The sequence below is a fragment of the Rhinatrema bivittatum genome, chromosome 1 (assembly GCF_901001135.1).
Source record: "Rhinatrema bivittatum chromosome 1, aRhiBiv1.1, whole genome shotgun sequence".
NCBI lineage: Eukaryota > Metazoa > Chordata > Amphibia > Gymnophiona > Rhinatrematidae > Rhinatrema > Rhinatrema bivittatum.
The window spans coordinates 253,352,169-253,371,592 of NC_042615.1; the positions used below are offsets into that span (position 1 = coordinate 253,352,169).

At 43.8% G+C, this 19,424-nt stretch overlaps 1 protein-coding gene across 1 annotated transcript in view; it reads right to left on the reverse strand.

Annotated features, from left to right (window-relative positions):
* Positions 1–7,292: 7,292 nt before the first annotated feature.
* The window catches only part of MAVS (mitochondrial antiviral signaling protein), a 143,592-nt gene continuing 131,460 nt past the window's right edge, over positions 7,293–19,424 (reverse strand). Inside the window, exon 6 of the mRNA XM_029593586.1 lies at positions 7,293–7,512. Coding sequence (XP_029449446.1) covers positions 7,502–7,512 — 11 coding nt within the window. The 3' untranslated portion in view covers positions 7,293–7,501. The remainder of the gene's footprint in view (positions 7,513–19,424) is intronic.

The following is a 19,424-nucleotide window of genomic DNA, read 5'->3' on the forward strand; positions in this document are numbered from 1 at the left end:
TTGTGTATATTGTACTATACACCACCTGGCACTATGAATTGTAGATTATGAATATTTTAAATAAGTCTATTCTTTGTAGATAGGGTTCTGGGTTTGATAAACCTTTGGTCTGACCCAACATAGCACACCTTATGTTCATAAGATTATAATTACTATAGCAAATGCATATGTATATTTCTTAAGGTGTGTAGTAGAGGGATGTGCATTGATTTTTTTGTGTCATTTTTGTTTCAGTTCATTACCTGTTTGATTTCATTTTTAAAATGGTTCAGGGGTTCCTTAATTTCAGAGTTAGTGCGCACTAACTATAGTAGGTGCACACTAACTGAAAATGTTACCTATATGTTAAAAAGTGTCAATCAGGGAGCTGTTCGTTAGCTAGAGGTATGGTTCTGCATTCCCATTGGCTGTCTTCTTAGTTACTTGTTTGTGCTGCTAAGATTGTAAGGTGGTGTTTGTGGGGGGATGTAATAATAGCATCAAGTTCTAGTCAGCAAAAGCCTGTAGGGCAAATGCATATTTTGAATTCTCCATCCCTTTGTATTTTAGGAAAGGAGCCCTAGCATGTTGGGATATGCATACTTTGAATTCCCCTGGTGTGTGTTTGAGTGTTTGGGATTTGGGGGGGGGGGGCTGGTGAGAAGGGAAGTGACTGGGGTGAATGTCACCCCATACATTCACCCCAGTCACTCCCCCTTTCACCAGTCCCGTCCCCCCCCAGATACCAGGATGCTTCTCTCTCACCAGTCACCACTCACATCTCCAACCAGTCTCTCCCCACCTGTCACTCCATACATTTACCCTAGTTACTTACCCTTTCACTAGTCACACCCATACCACCAAGGGAATTATAAATATTCATATCCCAAAATGCCAGGGGCCTTTTCCTAAAACACAAAGGGATTGGCAAAAATCAAAATATGCATTTGCATTACATACTTTTGCTAACTAGAACTTATTTGTTTACATTTGTTACCAGGTACTTTTCCATCCCCCCCACAAACACCACCTTGCAACCCTGGCAAACAAACAAGTAACTAAGGAGACATCCAATGGGAATGCAGAACCATACCTCTAGCCAACAAACTGCTCTCCCAATTGACACTTTTAAACTTATAGATAATATTTTCAATTAATGCGCACTAACATCCAGTTAACGCATACTAACAGAAAATACTAATTTTTACGAAATGTTGTCATTTTTTCATTCGTTTCATGGTACTCCCGAAACAAGACGAAATAGACAATTGTTTCCATTGTCTATTTTGTTTAAAACGAATGCACATCCCTGTATAGTATACATCTCCTCACAGGAAAGACAGGAGGAATCAGCCCATTACAAGGAAAGGCAATCAGCTGTTTAGGGAGTACACAGCAACAGCCCCAGGTAAAAGTATCAAATGTATCAGATGGAAAACCTCTCTCAGGTGGGGATAACAGGGCTTCTGGGGTGCAGTTCAGAAAAAAAGTGGGCCTAGAGCTCCAAGTCATTCTCATCCTAACCGAGAAAAAGGAAGGCAGTTTGGAAATATGAGGGAGGAGGAATAGACAAACTGGCTGAAAGCCCAGAAGAGGAGAAACTGAAGGTACCAAGCCTTGAGCAGCAAGCAAGCCAAGGAAGTCATTAAAGTTCGGAAATAATGTTTTTGCAGAGAGAAGCCAGAACAGAACCTACAAGCCAGCATCAGTTTATGTATGCTGAAAGGCATACTGCCCAGGAACCTGCAAGACTGACATTACTGCTGTGGGATATGGTTTTTCCCTCATACTTGGGGCTGTTCATATCTGAAATAGGTCTAAAAGAATTCATTCAGGCTATATAGTAGTGAGCAAAAATTGCCAGACAAACCTGGCAATTTAATGCCTTGGTGTGCTCTGGCTCATGGCTGAGCTAGGAAGGACTGTGATAAATTGGGACTGCTGATCACAGATCACAGAGCTAAAAGCAGAGGTGAGACAGGTTCATATGTGGAGCCACAGCCTCTCTTGTCAAAAGTGGCTTTGCTTTGCTTTTTTAATGGTTTACTGACAGGCTGGAGGTGGTCCAGATAAGAGCTACTAAAATGGTACAAGCTCTACAGAAAAAAGTCATATGAGATTAAACTTAAGGACCTAAATATATATACCACAAAGGAGAGGAGACACATGGGTGATATGATAAAAACATTAAAATATTTATTTAAACCATTTATAGTCCATAGTTATCCAAAGGTCTAAGCAGAGTACAATTATACTTTCATAAAAGTACATAAAATGCAGCATGACAATCTTTAATACAAATGCTTTGCCAACACCTATTCCTAACTCATCACACTGCATGCCATAACTCAAGAGGAATCAATCATAAACAGTTCATGCTTCCTCAGTATTTAATCATCCCGGGCTTACCTACCACTCCAACAGCATGCATAAAAAAGTAAGCCTTCAGATGTTTCTTAAAGGATTGAGTACAAATCTTGATTCAGTGCATCAGGAAGTGAATTCCACAATTGGGGATTGGCAAACAATACAGTCCTTGCTGAATTTCACTCAAATGACAAATCCATGGGGAAGGAATGGCCAAATCAGTTCTGACCATCGGTTCTCAATAAGCATGGGGTCTATAAATCTTTAACAGAGTGCTAAAGAAAGCAGGAACATCCAAGTTCAAACTTTTATGAATGTATAGTAGTATCTTAAATGTGACCCACCACTGAATTGGTAGCCAAAGCAAGAAATACAGAATTGGCAAAAGAGATCCAGTCAAACTCTCAAAAGGTATAAGCACAAGTAGCAAACCTTTGAGAGGTAAGAATGCTGTAGAACAAGTAGTCATGACATGAAGTTCCCAACACGTAGAGTCAAGAGCAACATCAGAAAATATTTCTTCATGGAAAGGATGGTGGCTGCATGAAATGGCCTCCCAAGGGAGATGATGAAAACAGAAATGTCAGAGTGGGGAATCCGTTGGATGTGGGATTTCCCTAGCAAGAGCAGGGCCATACTCTAAGGCAAAACTGGACAGGGCTTTCACCTAACCAGTCACTTCCACTTTTGTTGAGCCCACAGATTCTGATGGGCAGGAGGGATTTCCCAAGGGTAGTACATAGCAGGCAGGGTCTAGGCAGGTAGAGTTCAGAAAAAGTCAGAGTTCATACAGGAGGTCAGGGCAGGCAGTGAAGTCAAGGCCAGAGACAGTCTGAGCCAGCCCTAGGAAGGCGAGACAGCACAAGGAAATCCTTGTGCTGTCTTGTGCAGAAGCAGAGGACTGGCACAGGAGACAAGGCCTGGGACTGGAAACAGGTACTGGAACTAGAGGCAAGGCAGAAGAGGGTGACAAGGGCTGGAACTGAAGGCCCATAGGGCACAGGGGCCACAGGGAGGACCAGGCAGGACAAGACTAGGACTGGACAGAGCCATGAGACCATGACAAGGAATATATAGACACAGGCTAACAGGAACTAACATAAAGCAAGGTACATATAAAGTAAGACAAGGGAGAAATAGGCAAGGAGGCCTAAACCCAGGCCACAAAGCAAGGTCGAGTGAGGCTAGTAGGCCCGAAGACCACAAGGCTGGGCAAGAAGGCCACAGGGGGCCAAAGGACAAGGCAGAAGGTCACAAAGGCTACAAAGCAAGGTAGAAGGCCACAGGACAAGGTAAGGTGTGCAAATGCAGAGAGCTGAGGTGATTCGATGAAGAGTTACAGAGTTCTGGGAGATGCAGGGCTAAATAGGGCTGGCCCTGCTGTGTCATGGGAGCATTAAGGAGGTGGCTAGTACAGGAAAGAGGGTGGCTCCATGAGGACATCTGCTGGCATGGAGGCTGCCTTGCAGCCAGGATCATGGCAAATGGTAAGTTCATTAAAGCTTTGGATAATAACAGACAATCACTTAATGCAAAGAGATAATGAGAAAGCAAGTGGGATTTATGACTATGCACCAGGTATTAAACTGAGCAGACTAGCTGGTCTTTACAGTCTTATCTGCCATCATTTTCTACTTTTATATGAAAATTTTTTTAACAAACTTATAGCCCACACTCTCCAAAGATCAGCGTGGGTTAGAGTTAAACATGCATAAAATCATACAATACAACAATTAAATGACATAAAAATACAGATTTCTGGTGTATGAACAAAACTATCAAGAGGCTACAGAACATAATCAGGAGGAGGATGACTAGTCTGCCCGTTCCAAAACAATTTTAGAGGAGGAAGGTTTTTCAGGGCCTCCTTGAACAGCTGAGCATCAGCTATTATGTGAACTTGTCCAAGTAGAGATTTCCAGAGTATGGGACCAGCAACTTAAAATTACTCTTTTGCAAGTAAACCTCTGGACATAAATGATAATCTCAAATGAAAAGGAAAACGCAATAGAAGAGTTTGGTACATGATTTTTTCAGTTAAAACTTAATGGAAAAACTATTCACTATGTTAGGAGCTATCCAATGCATTAGAAAAACATAACAGCCAGAAAAATAGTATGGATTTTCCCTATTATTTATTGAACTTAACACATTATATAGCATCAAGGTAGACAACTCCGGTCCTCAAGTGCCACAAGCCATTCAGGTTTTCAAGATATCCAAGCTGAATATTCATGAGCTGCATTTGCGTGCACTGCTTCCAATGCATGCAAAAGCATCTCATGTATATTCTTAGCATGGTTAGCCTGAAAACCCAACTGGCTTATGGCACTCATGGACTGGAGTTGCCAACCTCTGGTTTAACACTTAAATCTTACTTTGTTATTCTAAAGTTTGCAAAAATCCCTGCTTCTCTGTGTTACAGTGTTTCTTGGTCCAGCACAAGCCCTAAGTTACATAGATTTGTTTTTTTACTTTTGTGACCAATAGACACTTAAAGCCTGGCGTTTTTTCACTGAATACATGTAGCCACTAAAATATTCTGAGCTTCTCAGAATACTAACAGAATAATAGAAAGCAATATAATTTACAATAATCTTCACTATATTAGGAAATTTACTAAAACAAGATGAGAGCTTCAACTGTACTCTGCATACATACACAGTGCTCCCTACTTTTCATAATTATAGTACAGTATTTCAAAATCATATCTAGCAATGTCTGAAGTGAATGGTCTCACATGAACTAAATACCGGCTTTGGAAATGTAAGTGAAAATGGAACAATACATATTATTGTCAGGACACAAGTGCTGGTTATTATTGTCAGGCAGGAACAGAGTGAACCAAGGGACAGGTCTGGCTTGGCAACAGAAATCTTCTGCCTGACAGCTACCTCTCCCTCAGGTTGAGTGCTCAGGTTCTTGTAGTCGGCAGAACTTGAACTTGTGCTCATAGAACTGAAAGGAACCCATTAAGACAAGGCAGGACTAAAGCCAGGACAAAACAAGAGGATGCCCACAAAGACAGAACATGGAAGAGCACTTCAGAAGCCACAAAAAAAAAAAAAAAAAAGACATAGAACAAGACCAAAACAAGAGAAACAGAAGGCCAAACAGGACACAAGAACAAATACTACGAACAAACACCATGTGAGGGAGTCTACAGGAAGCTCCCTCACACCACTTTCAGGGACCAGCCACAGCTATCTGGCCTGGTCCTCATTAAGTCCCAACCCAGCAAAGAATTCTGGGCCCAGGGAGGATCCCTTCAGCTTAGCATAAACTCTCAGGGCCTAGAGAGGTTAAAGAAGCCTGGGAAGCAGGCAGGAAGCTACTCTATAAGAAAACATGCTGTGTGTGATGTCTCAGTGCTACCTGAACTTTAAGGTGAACTGCATAATTTGTTTGTTTTACTTTGCATTTTGTTTTTCCACTGTAAATAAGTTGCACAAAAGGAAGCAGCCAGAGTCTGCCTCCTTATTCTTTCTGGCTGTTTCCCAAGCTGCTATTGCCCAAGTTACCACATACCAAAAATACAGAGCAAAGACTAAGATAAACACAGGCCGCCACAATAATAGGGCAAAATACAGAGCTAAGGCAAGAACTAGGACTAAGATGGACACAACACAGAAGGTAAGAGACTCAAAGATGAGGCAGGCTACCTCCTGTGAGGTCAGTTTTTAAATTGTGGCAATGCAGGAAACATGGCCGCCAGCAGGACCTCCAAGCCAAAGCCAGCTTTAGGGTTGTGCGACCTGTGTGATAGCACAGGGCACCATGACTGAGGGGTGCCATGCCAGCAGTGCTGGTGCAGTGTGATAGCATCCCTCCTCCAGTGTTTTCTCACTTAGTAACCGGCACTTTCACTCTGATCCCTCATTAGGCTGCAAATACTGTCCCTGCAAAGGTAAGGCCTGCCTCTGCAGCTTCATGCTGCACGCTTCCACCCCCAAGAAAGTAGAGGTACGACATGCTTAGAGACTGCCATTTCGGATCATCTTGGTTTTAGTTGTCTTTCCTGCTGTGCCCCCCCCCCCCCCAATCTCTTCATTGCAAGACAAGCCATGGAAACTGTAAAAAAATTGTCACCACTACCAGTGGGGTGGAGGCAATCATATGGCTGGTGTACATAGGAACGTAGGATATGCCATACTGGGTCAGACAAGGGTCCATTAAGCCTAATATCCTGTTTCCAAACAGTTGCCAATCCAAGTCACAAGTACCTAGTAAGTATCCAAACATTAGAAAGCTCACAAGCTACTATTACCATCATAGCAGTTTATGGATTTATCCTCAGGAACTTATCCAAATCTTTTTTAAACCCAATTACACTAACTGCTGTAACCACATCCTCTGGGAATGAATTCCAGAGCTTAACTATGTGCTGAATGAAAAAGAATTTTCTTTGATTTGTTTTAAATGAGCTACTTGCTAACTTCACAGAGTGCCCCCTGGTCCTTCTATTATCTGAGATAGTAATAACCGATTACATTAACGTTCAAGTTCTTTCATGATTTTGTACACTTCTAGCATATCCCCCCTCAGTCATCCCTTCTCTAGCCTTTCCTCATAGGGCAGCCGTTCTATGCCCCTTATTTTGGTTGCCCTTCTCTGTACCTTCTCCATCGCAACCATATCTTTTTTGAGATGTGGTGACCAGAACTGCACACAGTATTCAAGGTGCGGTCTCACCATGGGGCAATATAGAGGCATTATGACATCCTCCGTTTTATTTTCCATTCCCTTCTTAATAATTCCTAACATTCTGGTGTGTTGATCTCAGCAGCCCCTACATATGGAGGTGCTGCAACAAGTACTATTCTCTGCTGCAGCAGCATCATTTTTCCTGTACAGCAAGTTATTCCTGCTGCTCTCCTCACACCTACCTTGCCTCTGTCTCAAAGTGGCGATGAAAGTAGCACAGGGGTCTTTCCACTTCTGCCAGCTCCCCTCTTGCATGTCTCTCCCAGCAGCTCCTGCCTGTGGAGTTATTGTGACAAACACTAGGCCCTGCTGCAGCATTTTTCCCATGTGGTGATGGCAGTGACCTGCTCCTTCTGCTCCCCTCACACATCTGCATCTAAGTGCGGACGGGCGGCAAGTGCGAGGATCATCCTCCCCCTACTGCAGCACAGCTCTCAGCCGCTGGCTCCCCTCATGCTGGGCCTGCAGCAAAACATAATTTAATAATAATGATAATTAAAAAAAAACAACCCCTCCATCGGGGCCCTTCCAGCCTCTCCTTCCTTTCTACACCTAGAAAGGAACACAACTTTGGGTTAAGAGCAGTAGCAAGAGCCAACCTGGATTCAATTATTTTGGGGCCCACTATGTTTGCTGTCAATTCCCTTGTCCCTGACCCACTAATACAAGTAAAATTAGAAATTACTACTTTCTTGATAATTTCCTTTTCTTTAGTATAGACAGGTGGATCCAGAACAAGTGGGTTATGCTACCAGCAGATGATACAAAATTATTCAGAGTAGTTAAATCACAAGCGGACTGTGATACATTACAGGAGGACCTTGCAAGCCTGGAAGATTGGGTATCCAAATGGCAGATGAAATTTAATGTGGACAAGTGCAAGGTGTTGCATATATAACCCTTGCTGTAGTTACACGATGTTAGGTTCCATATTAGGAGCTACCACCCAGGAAAAAGATCTAGGCATCATAGTGGATAATACTTTAAAATCATCGGCTCAGTGTGCTGCAGCAGTCAAAAAAGCAAACAGAATGTTAGGAATTATTAGGAAGGAAATGGTTAATAAAACAGAAAATGTCATAATGCCTCTATATCGCTCCATGGTGAGACCGCACCTTGAATACTGTGTACAATTCTGGTCGCCGCATCTCAAAAAAGATATAGTTGCGATGGAGAAGGTATAGAGAAGGGCAAGCAAAATGATAAAGGGGATAGAACAGCTCCCCTATGAGGAAAGGCTGAAGAGGTTAGGGCTGTTCAGCTTGGAGAAGAGATGGCTGAGGGGGGATATGATAGAGGTCTTTAAGATCATGAGAGGTCTTGAACGAGTAGATGTGACTCTGTTATTTACGCTTTCGAATAATAGAAGGACTAGGGGGCATTCCATGAAGTTAGCAAGTAGCACATTTAAGACTAATCGGAGAATATTCTTTTTCACTCAACGCACAATAAAGCTCTGGAATTTGTTGCCAGAGGATGTGGTTAGTGCAATTAGTGTAGATCCACATTTCTATACTAAAGAAAAGATCCAAAACAGTACACCGGAGAAAAAAGCACTCCAAAAACAAATATCCACACAAAAAGGAGATACAAACAAATGAATCACAGTCCAGATATCCACATAAGTTGAAGAGAATCTTCTTAAAGTATTAATTTTTTTATAAGTTAACCACGGCAACTCCAATGCTCATCATATTTATACAGACGTTGTCAACTGGGTTCCCCAACATGGTCTCCGTGTTTTGCCAAAAGGCTGCATCGGGAGGGACCATAGCAAAGTAAATTTTTCAGCTAAAAGTAAAACACAAGAGAATAAACACATCAATTTAAAAAATGGACTGTAAAAGAACAGGGCATACCGTAAGTATTTCGCCAAAACAATACCTTAACTTCAAGTACATTTCTGAGTCAAAAGGAGAGCAAGCAGTAATGACAGATACGGCAATTTAAAGGTCTAAGTATTGGCGTGAAACTGCGGGCCAATAGGAGTAAACCAATGCAGAATGATTAAACCAATCAAAGACCCAGGACTACAATGACGTTTAGATGAAATAATGCCATTTTATCTCATTATTGAGATCTTTGGGAGCTAAACAATCCAATCTATGGATCCATTTTTGTTCCCTAAGGATCAGTATCTCAGAGAAATTCCCCCTCCCCCCGGGGAGGTACCAGGTCAATTACAAAAATTATTTTTAGATCGGCTTCAGTGTGTGCATGGATGGAACAATGGGGGACCAAAGGGGCGACTTCTCTACCTGTCCTTATTTTAGAGCAGTGTTCAATAATTCGTGTACCGTACTGGGTGAATAATCTTACCAACATATAATTTAGAACAGGGGCTTATTGAACACTTATTGAATACTGTCGGGTTAAAAGGATCCCCCGGGGATTGCGGATTCAGAAGGAACCCCGTTTACACACTGACAATAAGGAATTTATTACTCGATTAAACCAGATCCTGAGCAAATGTTCTTTTGATCTGATGTTACTTATCGAAACTACAAACATCTAACATCTTCTCTACGGGGTGAATTAACTGTTCAGACATCCTCTATTTTGGAATCCTTAGACCAACAACTAACAGACTTTAATACCAACCTAGATACATTTAGAAGTGATTTGAAGGCAGCTAAGTTTAAGAAATTCCAAAGAGACGAAGCGGATTATTCTAAGGGTTTTGTTTATTCATGGATGTCCACGTCACGTCCAGCGCACAAGAAAGTCACCTATGCTACTTCATCCGATGAAGAGATTTTTCCAGTGACACATCAGGAAGATACATCTACTGGCTCTGGAGCCTATGTCTCATCTATGTCATCTTCATAACAACAACAAACATTTTTAGACCAACCTCAGCCTGTGCCACCGCAGCCAGGGAAACCCGGACGGAATCCCCGTTTTCGGGGCAAGTCCCAATCTATACAGACTCCTCATGTAACACGTACCACTCGACAACAGCAGTTCAACAATCCGTGGCAATAACTACTGAGAACTCGGGTCTAGTATTCAATTTATCTTCTCGTTCATTTTCTCAATCTGAAATTGCTGTCTTGGAGAAGGGGCTGTCCTTTGTTCAGACAGTCTACTTTGATTCTTTTGATATACAAGTGCACCTGTACCATTTCTTTCGAATGTTACGTATCAAGTGTTTTTTTGCTGATTCTCCTCCTAGCTATAACACCTCTCTTATACGTAAGAAGTTCAGATGGGTACCGCCGGGTCCAGGGACCCGATCTTATAAACTTTTGAGAGATTGATACAGTATGACATCAATCAGTTACCTTCACGACCTTATGTTAAATACTATAATGTCTCCAGAGCTGAAAGAACTGCCATTAATTCCTTATCTAATGATCCCTCGATTGCGATTAAACCAGCAGACAAGGGAGGAGGAATTGTTGTTTTGGAAAAAATTTGGTTCATTAACGAGGTCATACATCAGTTACAAGATATAGAATTCTACACTCCTTTATCTCAGGATCCTACAATTGAATTACAACAACTCATTAAAGTATCAATACAACAAGCTTTGGACTCACAACAGATCACTCCCCACGAAGCAGCTTTTTTATAGGTCGACTTCCCAAGAATACCAACCTTTACATACTTCCCAAAATCCATAAATCCTTGCAAAATCCCCTGGGTCATCCCATTATTTCAGGGATTGGCTCGATGTTGGAACCATTATCTCAGTTCGTGGATCTGTTTTTGCAGCCTTTTGTCTGTAAAGCTGTTCCTTTGTTAGAGATTCCAGCCATTTTATCAATCTGCTCCATGAATTTCCTCAACCCCCCAAGTCCTTGTTTATTGGTTACCTTGGATATTGTATCACTTTATTCAAATATTCCCCAGGAAGAAGCCTCTTGTTGATCGAGGAAGTCCTCGACCTTCGGCCTGGTCCCACTCGCACATTCACGTCATTTTTACTCACATTCACACATCTGGCATTGACAAGGAATTATTTTCAATTTCAATCAACCATATATCAACAAATAAAGGGGACTGATATGGGCGAAACCATGGCGCCCAGTCTAGCATGTTTATATGTTAGCAAATTTGAAGAAGTTTTCATTTATCCTTCATTTTGGTTTTCTTTTATTCACACTTGGCATCGATACATAGACGATATATTTTTGATCTGGACTGGGACTGACATCCAGTTCTTTTTGTTTTTAGACTGGCTCAACTCTTGCAATAAACATTTACAATTTAATTTTTGCATTAATCCCTCAAGGATCCCATTCCTTGATATTATGGTCACACTTGATTCAGGGTCGTTCACCACTTCTATTTTTCGTAAGGCTACTGACCACAACACTCTACTGAAATTTGACAGTCATCATCCACCTCACTTAAGAAAGAATATACCTGTGGGCCAGCTATTAAGGCTTCGGCAGCTATGTTCATCAAAGTCGGATTTTCTCACTCAAGCTAAGCAGATGATGGTCAGGTTCAGGGAGAGAGGGTACCCCTGACATGTGCTTCAAAAGGCTTTCAAATGCGCTCTATTTGCAAATCTAGAGTTCGTTCCTCTGACGGCTGTATCAACTGCATTTTACCTTTCTCCACTCAAAGGAACTTACATCTATTATCAGCCACTACTGGCCTATTTTGTCTCTTCATAAGTTTTTTGATTGTCTCCTTAGATTCACATTTTGTCGGGGTAGAAACCTTAGGGACCTATAAGTTCAGTCTCAGCTTAGCAATGACGCCCTTTTAAACCCTTCAAGTGTTTCTGGTCACTTATGTGGACACTGTTCAGTTTGCCCTCACATATTGCCTTTAACTATTTTTGAACATCCGGTGTCACAAACTTTACACTCTGAATTTTCTACTACCTGCTCTTCTAGGGGAGTGATCTATGTGATTGTTTGCCCCTGTTCTAAATTATATGTTGGTAAGACTACTCGCCCTGTACGTACACGAATTATTGAGCACCGCTCTAACATAAGGACTGGTAGAGAAGTCGCCCCTTTGGTCCCCCATTGGTCCAGCCATGCACACACTGAAGCAGATTTAAAAAAAATTTTTGTAATTGACCTGGTACTTCCCCTCCCTGGGGGGGGGGGGGGGGGTGTAATTTCTCTGAGATACTGACCCATAGGGAACAAAAATGGATCCATAGACTGCATTGTTTAGCTCCTAAAGGTCTCGATAATGAGATAGAATGGCATTATTTCATCTAAACGTCATTACAGTCCTGGGTCTGTGATTGATTTAATCATTCTGCATTGTTTACTCCTATTGGCCCGCAGTTTCACGCCAATACTTAGACCTTTAAATTGCCGTATCTGTCATTACTGCTTGCTCTCCTTTGACTCAGAAATGTACTTGAAATTAAGGTATGTGTTTCGGTGAAATACTTACGGTATATGCCCTGTTCTTTTACAGTCCATTTTTTTAATTTTACATGTTTATTCTCTTGTGTTTACTTTTAGCTGAAAAATTTACATTGTTATAGTCCCCTCCTGACGCAGCCTTTGGCGAAACACAGGGTCCATGTCGGATGGACCCAGTTGACAACTTCTGTATAAATATGATGAGCATTGGAGTTGCCGTGGTTAACTTATAAAAAAAATAAATACTTTAAGAAGATTCTCTTCAACTTATGTGGATATCTGGATTGCATCTCCTTTTTATGTGGATATACTAAAGAAAAGGAAATTATCAGGTAAGTAGTAATTTCTCATTTCTTAATGTTTTGACAGGTGGTTCCAGAACAAGTGGGATATAACAAAGCTACTCCCGAACAGGGTGGGGGGCTGCCCAAGGTCCAGTCAAAACCACATGTGTAAAGGCTGCATCCTTCTGGGCCTGCACATCCAGACCTGGAAAAACGTGTGAAAGGAGGACCATGTTGCCGCTTGGCAAATGTAAACAAGAGACAACATTCTAACCTCCACCCATGACACTGCCTGAGCCCTAGTAAAATGAGCCCTAACCTGACTAGGCAATGGCTTCTCAGCATTCACATACATGGCTATGACTACCTCCTTAATCCAGGAGCTATTGTAGCCCGTGAAGCCAGCTTGCCCCGTTTGGTTCCACTGCGGAGAACAAACAGGTGATCCATTTTCCCAAGAGGTTTAGAAACCTCCAGATACTTCACGATATGTCTATATCCTCCCCATCTCTTTCCCTGTCCAGGGAAATGGATTGATTCAAGTGAAAATCTGAAACCACTTTTGGCAAAAAGGAAGGCGCAGGTTGCAACTGTATTGCCTCTGGAGTCACCAAAAGGAACAGTTCCCAGCAGGACAAGGCCTGCAGTTCAGATTCTCTGCGTGTAGAACATATTGCCACAAAAAAAACATTTTCAAGGCCAGTAACTGCAAGGAGAGGTTATGCATCAGTCAAAAGGTAAGGCCTGCTAAAAAAAATCCAAAACCAGATTAAGACTCCAGAAGGGCACCAGTAACCACAAGGGAGGATGAAGATGTTTTCATTCATTTCAAGAAATGGGCCACATCTGGATGAGCTGACAAGGGTCCACTGTTCACCTGATCCCTGAAACAGGCAAGATCCGCTACCTATACTTTTAAGGAATTAAGGGCCAATCCTTTAACTCAATCCATCCTGCAAAAATTCCAAAATGAGCGGAATCTTAACCAAACGAGGAACCCCCTCCTCGATCTTCACACCAAGCCTCAAACACTCGCCAAACCCGCATGTAAGCTAAGGAAGTGGAAAACCTTCTCACTCATAGCAAGGTGGCAATCATCGTAGCAGAATATCCACTCTTCAGCAAGTGAGCCCTCTCAAGGGCTATACCATAATACAAAACTGAATCAGATCTTTGTGAAGAATAAGCTCCTGCCACAGCAAATCCCTGTGCACCAGAAGCCGGGGGGGGGGGGGGGGGGGGGGACCACCTCCAGGCGCTTTCGCAGATCTGCATACCATGGTCTCCTGGGGCAAGCTGCTGCCACCAGAAGCACCATCCCCCTGTGACACTTGATCTTCCGGATCACTCTGCCCAACATGGGCCACAGGGGGCAGGCATACAGTAACTCGCTCCCCAGCCACTCCTACACAAGGGCATCAATGCCCAAGGACTTTGGATCTCTCCTACGACTGAAGAAACTAGGAACCTTTGTAGTGCGAGAAGTCGCTAGTAGGTCCAGAAACAGAAGGCCCCAGCGATCCACTATCAGCTGAAATGCCTCATTTGACAATTCCCATTCTTCTGGATTCAAAACTGTTTGCTGAGAAAGTCTGCTCTTACATTATCTTTTCCTGTAATGACCTGGACCTATACAATCTTAGGCAGAAGTAGTGAATGGAAGGGATATTTGGCCTTGATTTTACAGGTGATTTCAGAATGGCATTTTGAAATGTTTTTTTTTATTTTGTCTTTTTATGTTTTGATTTCATGTTCATTTAAGTTTGTAAAACACATCGATGTATTATGATTTTGCGGTATATAAGTGACTGTAAATAAGTAAATGCACGAGGCTGAGAGCTCCTGAAGATGCAACTCTGCCCATTCCATTAACTGGGCTATTTGCTTTTTGCTGGCTCTTGGTTCCTCCCTGCTGACTGATGTAAGCTACTATCGTTGCATTGTCTGCTATTATTTGGACTGCTCGACCCTGCAATTGGTCATCGAATCGCAAACAAGCCAACGGACAGAACAGGCTTCTACCCCGATTGATACTCCAGAGAGATGCTTCTGCATTTCAGCGCCCCTTGTGCTGTCAACTCCTGACAGTGAAACCCCCCCCCCCCCCCAACCCTAGAGGCTCACATCTGCCATGAGTACAAGTCAGTCCGGTGAGCATAGAGAAACCCCCTTTCTCAGATGATCTGCTTTTAACCACCACTGCAGATATGGGCAGACCTCCATCAGCAGGAGAAGCTAAATCAAATAGCCTTGAGACTGTGGCTTCCAACAAAATAGCAGACTGAGCCGAAGAGAAAGCATATGTACCCTCACTCACGGTACCACTTCTAGTCTCACTGCCATCCGAGCACCTGTAGATAGGAACACACTGTCAGGCATATTGAGTTCATCAATAGACACACCTGCGTCAACAACTTCTGAATACGCTCCTCCGGCAGGAACACCCCCTACCCTGCTTCGTGTTGAGCCAAATATCGAGATACTCTAGCTGAAGACTGCTTTTGGCCAGGTTCACCACCCAACCAAGCTCCTGCAACAAAGAGATCAACTTGCGCAATACCAGGAGGCTGTCTTCCAGAGTTTTGGCCTGAATCAGCCAGTCGTCCAAGTACGGGTGGACTAGAATCCCATCCTGTCTCAACTCTGCTGCTACCACCACCATAACTTTGAAAAAGTTCTGGATGCGATGGCCAAACCAAAAGGCAGAGCTCGAAACTGATGACATCCCAAAACCACAAATCACAGAAAAAGTTGATGGTCTAGCTGAATAGAAATATGCAGGTATGCCTTGGACGGATCAAAGGATGTCAAAAACTTCCCCAACTAGCCAATGCAAATGAGTTGCCCACAAATGGATCCCTTTGGGATCTAGGATGGGATGAAAAGAGCTCTCCTGCTTGGGCACAAATTCCACACAACTCAGTAGCAGTTGAATCAGCAATGAAAAAGGCAAAAAATCCCCCAAAAACCCCAGACTGCATTCAAATACTCCCCCACAAATTGGCCGCAAATTATTCCAAAATTCCATGCTAAATGCCTGCATTCAGCACCATCAATTGTATATAGCACAGTATCTATATGAATGTGCACAACGATTGAAATCTTTCGTATCATCACAGGGAGATGCAGTGCTTCCACAACCCTTCCAGGACCTGCAGGAAGGATTGCGACACCTTTTGAGGACGGTGTATGAGGCCCTCTGCCTGTTCAGCGGCAGTCTCCATAGCAGCTGGACTGATGTCGTTGGCTATGTGCTGGCAGCATAAGGGAAGATGTACATGAAAAACTAGCCAATTTACCCTGCAAAGCATATAATCTTTTTTGGAGAAAAGCTCAGGGAAACAGTATCACAGATAAAAACAAAACATAGCAGTTCAGTCCCTAACATCTCCTTCTGACGGTTATAGCATCTCCAAGAAAATATTACAACCAGTACAAGCAGAGGTATTACTATCAAAGACCATATAGGTTGAACCAATCATACTACCAGTACTACAGACTACCAACTTATCAGCAAATGAGGCCACAACCTCAACAGCAGCAGCAAAGAAGTCGCCAAAGATCAAAAGGGCACAAAAAATTCAACAAACTCAGATAAAACAAAGTTTTTAAGTCTGTGTGCCACAACAATTCGCCATGTCGGGAGCAGAATTTCCTTTTTCCACCAGAAGTGATCAGAAATTACTACGGACCAATGGGTACTCAACATAGTAGCAGAAGGTGACAAACTACAGTTCAACCATCTTCCCATATTGCGTCATCGGGTAAAACCCAGACCATCTCATTCCGGGAATCCCTTACTACAACAAGAAATAAAATCACTCCCTCAACAGAAAGCAATCCAGCCCCTTCCCCCTTCTCAACTGGGAAAGGGACACTTCTCCCAATACTTCCTCATTCCCAAGAAAATGGGAGGACTTTGTCCCATACTGGATTTGCAATTCCCAAACAAAACATCTTATGAAGCATAAATTCAAAATGACCTCTTTGAAGGTAGTACTCCCAATTCCTGGATGTGCTCTCTAGACCTAAAAGATGCATACACACACATTCCCATCCACAAGAATTTCTGCGATACCTATGTCTACAAGTTGGGAATCAGTATTACCAATACAAGGTACTCCCACTGTTTGGACTCTCTTCTGCCTCAAGGGTATTTACGAAATGTCTTGCGGTTGTCATGGCGCACTTACAGAAACATGGAATAAGGATTGTTTCCTACCTCAACGACTGGCTCATTAACTCCCCAAATGCTCACACAATAGAGAACCATTTGATAGACACAATCAAATGCTTGGAGAACCTGGTTTGGATAATAAATTACGAAAAATCTCACCTCTATCCTAACTCAGACTCTGCAATTCATCAGAGCGAGGATTCACATTTCCATTTCCAGAGTTTTCTTCCCTTAGACTGAGCACAAAACTCTGCACTCTGTATCTATCTCTTCAAAATTAACTTATTCTTCAGTATGCCGAATACTGTAGAGATTACTTACCTGATAATCTCGTTTTCCTTAGTGTATGCAGATGGACTCAAAACAAGTGGGTATAGTATGCTCGTGCTAGCAGTTGGAGACTGATCTGACGTCAGCACGGGTACATATACCCCCGCAGGAAGTGCAGCAACTCAGTAATCTTCCTTGCAAAAGCTTTATGGATATATGTGTAACTGACCGATCGATTAAAATATACAGGATTACCCTGACCGATTGATAGTAGCTGGAGACCACCAGTGTTCTCAACCGGAAGGCGTCGACACCCGGCAGGGTGGATGCCCTATATCAGAAAACATGGCTTACCGTGAGTCGGTGAATCCCCATGTATACCAGCAGCCGGGCGGGATGCTGAGTCCATCTGCATACACTAAGGAAAAAGAGATTATCAGGTAAGTAATCTCTACATTTCCTAGTGTGTAGCAGATGGACTCAAAACAAGTGGGATGTACAAAAGCTACTCCCGGACTTGGCAGGAGGCTGCCCGAGGTCCGTTCAGGATTGCCCTTGCAAATGCTGTGTCCTCCCTGGCCTGGACGTCCAGACGATAGAATCTGGAGAAGGTATGGAGGGAGGACCATGTCGCCGCTCTACATATTTCTGCAGGCGACAGCATCCTAGTTTCTGCCCAAGAGGCCGCTTGCGCTCTGGTAGAGTGAGCCTTGACCCGTAGAGGCGGTGGTTTTCCTGCTTCTACGTAGGCTGCCTTGACAACTTCTTTGATCCAACGGGCGATGGTTGCCCGTGAGGCCGCTTCCCCTTGCTTCTTCCCGCTGTGAAGGACGAACAGGTGGTCCGTCTTTCGTACTGCCTCTGACATTGCCAGGTATCTGGACAGCAGCCTGCCGAAGTCGAGATGGCGTAGTATTCGACCTTCTTCTGACTTCTCCAAACCTTCCGTGGTAGGCAAGGATATGGTTTGGTTGAGGTGAAATTGTGAGACTACTTTGGGTAAGAAGGAAGGAACCGTGCGAAGATGGATAGCCTCTGGGGTGATCCTGAGAAACGGATCACGGCAGGACAGCGCTTGTAGCTCTGAGATGAGGCGTGCTGAGCATACGGCCAGCAGGAACACCATCTTCAAGGTTAACAACGGAGGGACAGGCCTCGAAGGGGTCTGAAGGCGTGTCCCGCTAGGAAGTCCAAGACTAGGTTGAGGTTCCACAGGGGCACTGGCCACTTCAGTGGCGGGCGAATGTGTTTGACTCCTTTCAGGAAATGTGAAATGTCTGGGTGTGTGGCGATGCTGTTGCCGTCACTCCAAGGACCGTAGCAGGATAGCGCTGCCACTTGAACCTTGATGGAATTGAGGAACAGACCCTTCTGAAGTCCATCTTGCACGAAATCCAAAATGATAGGGATCTTAGCGGCATGTGGATTGGTGCTGTGAGTGTCGCACCAGGCTTCAAATACTCTCCAGATCCTTATATATGTTAATGATGTGGAGAACTTGCGTGCTCGGAGGAGGGTATCTATTACCGGCCCCGAGTATCCTCTTTTCTTCAGTCTAGCCCTCTCAATGGCCAGACCGTAAGAGAGAATTGAGCTGGATCCTCGTGGAGGATGGGACCTTGCCGCAGCAGGTCCCTGTGTGGAGGCAGGGGAAATGGAGCCCCTGCCAGTAGTCTTCTCATGTCTGCGTACCATGTCTGCGTACCAAGGGTCTTCTTGGCCAGTTCGGGGCCACTAGAAGAACTAGGCCTCTGTGCCGCTGAATCTTGTGTAGAAGGGCGCCCAGCAGGGGCCATGGAGGGAAGGCATAGAGCAGGATCCCCTGAGGCCATGGCTATACCAGGGCGTCGATCCCCTGGGATAGCTGATCCTGTCTGCGGCTGAAATATCTGGGTACTTGAGCGTTGGACCTGTCTGCTAGTAGGTCCATGCCCGGCGTCCCCCACTGATCCACAATCATCTGGAAAGCTGTGGGCGACAGCTGCCATTCCCCTGGATTTAGGCTTTCTCTGCTGAGGAAGTCTGCCGTGGTGTTGTCCTTCCCGGCGATGTGGACGGCGGAGATGTCCTGGAGATTTGCTTCCGCCCAAGTCATCAGGGGGGCTATTTCTAGGGATACCTGTTGGCTTCTGGTTCTGCCCTGTCGGTTGATGTATGCCACAGTGGTGGCGTTGTCCGACATCACTCTGACCGCTCTGTTTCGAAGTCTGTGGGCAAATCGCAGGCATGCTAGCCTGACTGCCCGTGCCTCTAGTCGGTTGATGTTCCACCCCGACTCTACTCTGTTCCACCGCCCTTGGG